The 8,022-nt window shown below is 38.3% G+C and overlaps 1 protein-coding gene and 1 pseudogene across 1 annotated transcript; one reads left to right on the forward strand and one right to left on the reverse strand.

Annotated features, from left to right (window-relative positions):
- The first annotated feature begins 958 nt into the window (after positions 1-958).
- Positions 959-6,413, forward strand: LOC143589409 (enhancer of mRNA-decapping protein 4-like). Its single transcript, XM_077070174.1, has 12 exons — positions 959-1,666; positions 2,288-2,337; positions 2,415-2,571; positions 2,664-2,882; positions 2,959-3,087; positions 3,164-4,516; positions 4,585-4,941; positions 5,019-5,138; positions 5,221-5,391; positions 5,470-5,631; positions 5,716-5,841; positions 5,921-6,413. The coding sequence occupies exons 1-12, from the start codon at positions 959-961 to the stop codon at positions 6,224-6,226; spliced, it is 3,858 nt and encodes a 1,285-aa protein (XP_076926289.1). The 3' UTR covers positions 6,227-6,413.
- Positions 6,414-7,055: 642 nt separating this feature from the next.
- LOC143589427 (chaperone protein dnaJ 11, chloroplastic pseudogene) lies at positions 7,056-7,370 on the reverse strand (annotated as a pseudogene).
- Between the last annotated feature and the right edge of the window lie 652 nt (positions 7,371-8,022).

The following is an 8,022-nucleotide window of genomic DNA, read 5'->3' on the forward strand; positions in this document are numbered from 1 at the left end:
TGAATTCGGTTATTGTATGAACAAGTTATGTGACTCTTTGTGTTTTTATGAATTTAAACGAGTTGATTAAATATTGTCACTTAATAGTGTCGTGTGCGATGAACAATCGGTTGCGCCCCGACGTTTCCGTCATGGTCGGGGTGTGACAGGAGTTGTATACCATAAGTTTTCCGTAACTAAAATAAAACAATCTTGGACAGACAGACGTATACTTCACATCTCATAACTCATATCAATGATTAGTTTAATTTATCACATGTTTCAAGTAACTCTAATGATATTAAAACGACAATGATAAAACCCAACAAAAAAAGATACATTAAGTGTAGGAAAACCACAAGTTTTAAAGCGGAAATAACCAACGTAAGTTAGCTATATATTTTATTCGAATCAACTTTGGAATGGGCACACTTGACGATATGAATAATTTGCAAAATATATATATTCATTCATAAGCGAATCTTTTACAAGAGCAATTTAGGTTGGCCTTGGTTCGTGCAGAAAATACGGCTCGAAAAAACATATATAGAACACTTAGAAGCATAACTAAACACAACTTCCTCGTAACTTAGTTAATTCAACTCGTATGAAGCTACCAATCAACCCCTAAAATCAGTAACATCATATCATATCATTTCAATCTTAACATTCCGATCCAATCCGACCCGGCCCGAGTTTCCTTAATTTAGGGATTTGGTCTCCCAAAAGTAAAATATTATTTTCATTTTCAATAATTACAATTCACACAATCAAATCAAAGAGAAAATAAAAGAAAAACGAAATACATCATCTTCTTCTTCTTCGTATGATTCAGTCTCTTAAACAGTCACACTCTCCACCTTCTTCAATAACCTCACTCTTCAATCAATCAATCAAATCCTTCAGATCTCAATCCAATCAATAATAATATTATTATTATTATTATTATTATTATTATTATTATTATTATCATTACTTCATGGCTTCATCTGGTAATCAAAACATGCACCCAGCAGCTTCATGTCCATTCGACGTCCAACGTTTCTTCAACCCTAATTCCTCTTCTCCACCCCCAATTCCACCAAACCCTAACTTTCCTTACCCGCCACCGTCCTCCGCCACCTCCTACCCACCTCCCACCGTCACCGCCACCGCCACCGCCGCCGGAGGCCCGTACTCCTACGCCCCTCAATCCCCCATCTACTACCCCCAATTCCACACCCCTTATTCTACACCCCCAAACCCTAACCCTAACCCTAACCCTAACCCTAATCTTGATCCTAATCCTGGTGCTAGACTAATGGCCTATTTAAGCGCCCCTCAACCAATTGATAACCACCATGCTCCTATACCTAACCCTAATAATAATAATAATCATAATCCTATGTTGGTTCCGGCATTGCACGGTGGATCGGGTCCGATGCGTATGCCGAGTAGTAAGCTGCCGAAGGGACGGCATTTGGGCGGTGATCATGTGGTGTATGATATTGATGTTAGGATGCCGGGAGAGGTGCAGCCTCAGCTAGAGGTTACGCCGATTACTAAGTATGTGTCGGAGCCGGTTCTGGTTGTAGGTCGGCAGATTGCGGTTAATGGGAGTTATGTGTGTTATGGGTTGAAACTGGGAGCGATTCGGGTTCTTAATATCAATACGGCTTTGAGATCGCTGTTTAAAGGTCTAGCTCAGGTTTGTTTGCTACTTTCCTTTCGGATTTGGTGGATTATTATGTTACAATTTAGTTGCTACAAGAGTTGGTTTAGATTAGTTGATTAAAGATCTATGCAGTTAATGCGGAAAAATATCGGATATCGGAAAAGGACCGATATTTGAGATATTGGTTATCACGGTGAGATATCAGTGGCTTGTTGGTAATTTTAATATCATGCAGAATTTATGTATAGCAATTCGACACTAAAAATTCGGTATGCTCTCTTATCTTTGACAAATTAAACTTCTTAAACTTTCGCAACTTACAAAACACTAACAATTGTAGCAACTAGGAACTGATTGACTTAAAACACTAAAAATTGACAATTAAGACTTAAAAAACTGATATCGGGAAAATTGGTCAGTATACTCAATATCGTCGATAATACCGGGACTGATGCTACAACTGATATTTTACGAAGGGACCGATATCGACTGCATAGTTTAAGACCTGATATTGACAATCAAATAATCATAAGTAGGACGGATATCGACTGCATAGTTTAAGTTGTTTGTTTTGATGATTCAGAGTCTCCTGAGTTTTTTTTATGTAAACTGATAGAATGTTGATTCAGTTAAACAATTATTGTCCTTTTTCAGAGGGTTACGGATATGGCTTTCTTTGCAGAAGATGTTCATGTTCTAGCTAGGTTAGAATTTCTCTTTTTTTAAATGCCTTTTGTTTTATTTGTGGGTTATATACTTATATCAATATAATTGTATGCAGTGCAAGTGTAGATGGTAGGGTTTATGTGTGGAAAATTACAGAAGGCACAGATGAGGAAGATAAACCACAAATTATAGGGAATATAGTCATTGCAATTCAGATTGTAGGTGAAGAGGAATCTGTTCATCCTCGAGTTTGTTGGCACTGTCATAAACAAGTAATAGTGTTTTCTGATAATTAAATTAAGTTTCTAGATGCTTTTTATTCCAGTATTGTATCAATATACGTGCTGCTGTTTATGTGTTTCAGGAAGTTCTTGTTGTTGGAATCGGAAAACGTGTGTTGAGAGTTGATACTACAAAAGTTGGGAGAAATGAAGTGTATTCTGCAGAGGAACCTCTTGTATGTCCTGTTGATAAATTGATTAATGGAGTTCAGTTTGTTGGTAGTCATGATGGTGAAGTAACAGATCTATCAATGTGCCAATGGATGACTACTCGTTTGGTTTCTGCTTCAGTAGATGGAACGGTTAGTTAATATCTCACACTTGCTGAATAACAATGATATTATATTGTTAGCTAAATCACTTCTAATTTTCTAACAGATAAAGATCTGGGATGATCGAAAGTCTTCACCAATTGCAGTATTGAGGCCACATGACGGTTTGCCAGTCAACTCTGTTACATTTTTAACCGCCCCCGAGCACCCGGATCACATTATACTTATCACTGGTGTATGTGCTGATCATTTTCATTTCTTATATTCTTTTACCTTACTATTTTTATATTTATTTGTATTAATTCTCACAGGGTCCATTGAATCACGAGGTGAAAATATGGGCTTCAGAGGGTGATGAAGGGTGGTTGCTTCCCAGTGATGCTGATTCGTGGCGTTGTTTACAAGCATTGGAGTTAAAGAGTTCTTCTGAATCCAGACTTGAAGATGCGTTTTTCAATCAAGTTGTCGCATTATCTGAAACGGGCCTTTTGTTGATAGCGAATGCCAAGAAAAATGCTATTTATGTTGTTCATCTCGACTATGGGCCCAACCCAGAATCCACCCGCATGGATTATATTGCAGAGTTTACAGTTACTATGCCCATATTGAGTTTTACAGGCCTTAGTGTTTTGTCACCGTCACACGGGGAACAGATTGTTCAGGTTTACTGTGTCCAAACACAGGCAATTCAGCAGTATGCTTTAGACATGTCTCAATGCTTACCACCTCCTACTGACAACAGTTATGAGAGACAAGATTCAACCATTTCACATGATGCCCCGAGTACCGAAGGCTTGAATGTTCTGGAACCTTCCAGAAGTAAGATGGAAGCATTATTGGAGGCTATAGTGCCTACCTCTGATGGTTCTTCCATTTCAAGACAGCCTTCAAGCTCTCGGTTGACTGAAGCTTCTGTTGAATCACCTCCAATTGCATCAAGCCCTAATTTGGACCGTAAACCTTCTGATTTGAAAAGTACAGCTGGCAGTTATGAAACTGATGAGATGAAAGTTATTGAATATTCAGTTGATAGACAAGTGGATGGGTCGTTGGCGGCTGAAACGGTAACTGATGAGACCAAATTTAAGCATCCGACTCATTTGGTGACACCTGCTGAGTTGATGGCCACGTCATCATCTGAAATAAGTCAAGTTACTGAGCAGAAAGACGACACTGATTATAATGTACTGGATGTGACTACAGTTTCTGATCCACCAAATGCTGAGGTGGAGGTTAAGGTTGTTGGTGAAACAGGAAAAAGTCAAACCATTGAACCCGTTTCTCAAGGAGAGATTCATGGTTTTGCTTCACAGGCATCAGGTTTTGGCCGTGCTTTGTCTGTGGAAACTTATATTGTTAATGATTCAAAGCAAGTTGACAGGTCAGGTCAAAGTTTTGGTGGTCAAAATGAAAGTCAAGATTTGAAAAATGATGCGTTGGCCCCCACTGGAACACCTGTACCTGAGACAGTTGATTCATCAGAAGCCGTGTCACCAACCAAAGAGATAAAACCAAAAGAGAATAGTGTTCAACAGTCAAACTTGTTTTCTCCTGATGTCTTCAATTCAACAGATTCTTATGTTGAACCAGGAGCCAGTTCAAGTGCTCCTTCTGTTGAATTGATACTTTCTCAACTTCATTCTATGCAAGACGTTATTACTCAGGTAACTTATCGTGTTGTCAATTGATATCAAGCTGTAAAATTGTAACCTGATTTTGATTTTATTTGCAGGTTTTAGTGAATCAAAAGGAGATTCAAAAGCAGATTCCAGGAATGGTGGCGATCCCACTTACAAAAGAAGGCAGAAGAATCGAGGCAGCAATAGGAAAGAGCTTGGAGAAAACTTACAAAGCTAATTCTGATGCTCTGTGGGCCCGCACTCAAGAAGAATTTACAAAACAAGAAAAGTTAAACCGAGAACGAAGTCAACAAGTTTCGGGCTTGGTTACAAACGGCTACAAGGATTTGCTTGCTGCTTTGGAGAAAATGTTGAAGAAAGAAACTTCAGCGCTTGTGCCAGCTATCGTGCGTTCGGTTTCTCCGGTTATTGAAAAAACTGTGACCAATGCAATCACAGAGGCTTTCCAGGTTACTGTTGTTTTAACATTTTAGATTTTTTTTTACCAGAATATACATAATTAAAGTTTAATTAAGTTTATTTGCAGAGGGGTGTTGCTGATAAGTCTGTAAACCAGTTGGAGAAATCCATAAATTCTAAGCTTGAAGCAAGTGTTGGCAGGCAAATACAAACCCAGTTTCAAACTTCTGGCAAACAAGCCCTACAGGTATCCATGGTTGACCCGGAACCATTGTGACCCGTTAGCCAGTCATTACTAATTTGCATGCTATGATAATCTTTTTTTACAGGAGGCACTTAAGTCGAGCATAGAAGCTTCTGTGATTCCTGCTTTTGAGATGTCTTGCAAGGCCATGTTTGATCAAGTGGATGCTACATTTCAAAAGGGAATGATTGAACATACAAGTACAGCTCAGCAGCAACTCGAGTCTGCACATTCTCCTTTAGCCATTGCCTTGAGGGTAATATATACAACCATTATCAATTCATGTCGATTGAACCCATCCTACTATTTTGTTAACATGTGATGGTTTGTTTAGGATGCTATCAACTCCGCTTCATCTGTAACTCAAACCTTGAGTGGTGAATTAGCCGAAGGTCAACGCAAGTTGGTCGCCCTTGCACTTTCAGGGGCCAATCCGGTTTCGGTCAACCCATTGTTAACCCAAATTAGCAATGGGTCAGTTGGCAGCTTCCATGAGGTCAGTTTGTACTTCATAGTATAGTTTTGTATAGTTACATATATCTATACAACATTTTATACGTATAACAATTTTTATTCATAGATCGAACCGCCATCGGATCCAAAAAAAGAGCTTTCTAGACTGGTATACGAGCACAAATATGAGGAAGCTTTTACCGCTGCCCTTCAAAGAAGCGATGTTCGGATCGTTTCCTGGTTATGCTCTCAGGTATTTTATTCTATTTCATATCTGCAAATTGTGTATGCATTGCTGTTTTCTTCTTTTAATTTGGACTTTGGTCAAACAGGTTGACTTGCAGGGTTTATTAACAAGAAATCCTTTGCCTCTGAGTCAAGGAGTACTATTATCTCTGCTTCAGCAGTTGGCTTGTGACATAGGCAGCGAAACATTAAAGAAACTCGGGTGGATGATGGATGTGGTGGTGGCGATTAAGCCTACAGACGGGATGATAGCGATGCATGTACGACCCATATTTGATCAAGTTAATTCTATACTTAATCATCAAATGAGTATTCCTACCACTTCAGTATCTGAGCTGTCGAGCATACGGGTCGTCATGAAACTTATCAATTCTACACTCAGGATCCCGTAAGTAAGTAGTTGATATGCGTACATTTACAAAGGGCTGTTTGTACAAAGAGTTGGAAGTTTTTGAAGGGTAATAACCGTTTTGCATTTGGAGTTGTTTAGATAAGTTTTTATTTTTAGAAGGTTTTATTCTTATTATGTTATGGATGGTTTAGATTTTGTTGATCTCGAAAAGTGTACATTCGCTCGTTACATATTTCATATTTGGTATTTTCTGTAGAGTTGTCTGGATTTGCTGGTGCTTGATTCAGTTCATAGTTTTGAGACATATTTTTTCTTAGTCATGCTTTCTTCTTTTTAAGAGAGATGCTTATTATAGTTAATTGTTTAAAATGGTTGCGTAAGTGCTTACCTTTCTCTTTCTTATTATATCAACAAATTTATAACTATTCTCTTTTACTTTATAATTAACTGAAATATAATAATTCATACTTATGCTTTTTACTTTTGTTTGGAAAGGGTAATTTTGATAACATACTAAAACCTTAAAATTTACCGGGTTGTATTTTTATAAAAACTTAAAACCTCATACGTGTTATTTGGGTCTAATTAAAAAGTATCCATGAATTATTGGTTAACTATTACGGTATGCATTTTAATGCTATGATTTTACTATGTTTATTACTATAACGTTAATCGTAGTTCAAAAAAAAAAAATGTGTATATATTTTGTTTCTCGTGTAGGTTACTTGAATCCTCGGTCTTGGCCCTGATTATATGGTTAGAATCATTTGATGAAATTAAGGTAAAACACTAAAACATAACTAATTTACATTTTACACAAATTGAACTTATTTTCTGTTTTAAGTTGAACAATAACCATATACAAAATTCTACCAACACTGGTCAGTCTCCCACCGCCGGGAAATATAAACTTCCCGCCTTTTGCCAACAGTCGTATAATATCCCATATTCAACTTCATATCATACATCGCTCGATCCGCAGGATCACACAACGTGGCGTAAGCATTATGGATCTCAATAAACTTCCCATCATCATCCTGAGACGAATCAGGATGATAAAGCTTCGCCAAACTGCGGTACGCAGCCTTTATCTCGTGAGCCGTGGCGTCACGTTTCACTCTCAAGACTTCGTAAAGACTCGAACGCCGTTCAGCCTCGGTTACGTTCAGCGACGCCTCACACATCACTGAACGTAACCGGGGCCGATTATCGGTTATGTTCAAGCACGTCGCTGAACGTAACCGATGGAACTCGAGGGACGGTCCTACAAACGGTGTTTGGATCATTATTGCTAGGGTTTTGGAATGGAAATTGGAAGGTTTGAATCGAATTGGGAATTTGGAGGGGCAGTGATATATATAGATAAAGAGTGGGGGTGGGCCCGGGGTGTCACTGTCGTTGTCTTTGCGTGTTGAGTGGGATGCCATTTGGTGGACTGTTTCTAGAAGGCTGGACTAGACCGCACCAGGGACCTGTTTTAAAAAAACCGGGGTTTGGGTGGGTCCGTTTATTTTTGATGCACCAGAAATAGGACACAGAGAGAAAGGGTTTCTAGAAGGAATCTATCTATTTGGTCTTATCCGTCCAGTGTCCACTTCAAAAGGATGCTTGGAGTGAACTTGAATTTTTATTTTCATCCTTTTTTGAAGTATTGAGTGTGACTTTTAAAGTATCAGAGTATACTCGCAAACTACATTATTATTTTTAGGTATGTGTAACTTTGACTCTTTAAGGTGTTTTTAGAAAGACTGGATGATGAGGAGGAGAGAGAGAGGACATGATGTTCATGTTACAAGAAAAATAAAGCTAATGCAATTTTTGTAAAAAAAAGTTACA

Source organism: Bidens hawaiensis, unplaced genomic scaffold (assembly GCF_021521415.1).
Source record: "Bidens hawaiensis isolate Kalapana, Puna unplaced genomic scaffold, B.hawaiensis_p1.1 tig00037558_1, whole genome shotgun sequence".
In the NCBI taxonomy this organism is placed as follows: Eukaryota; Viridiplantae; Streptophyta; class Magnoliopsida; order Asterales; family Asteraceae; genus Bidens; species Bidens hawaiensis.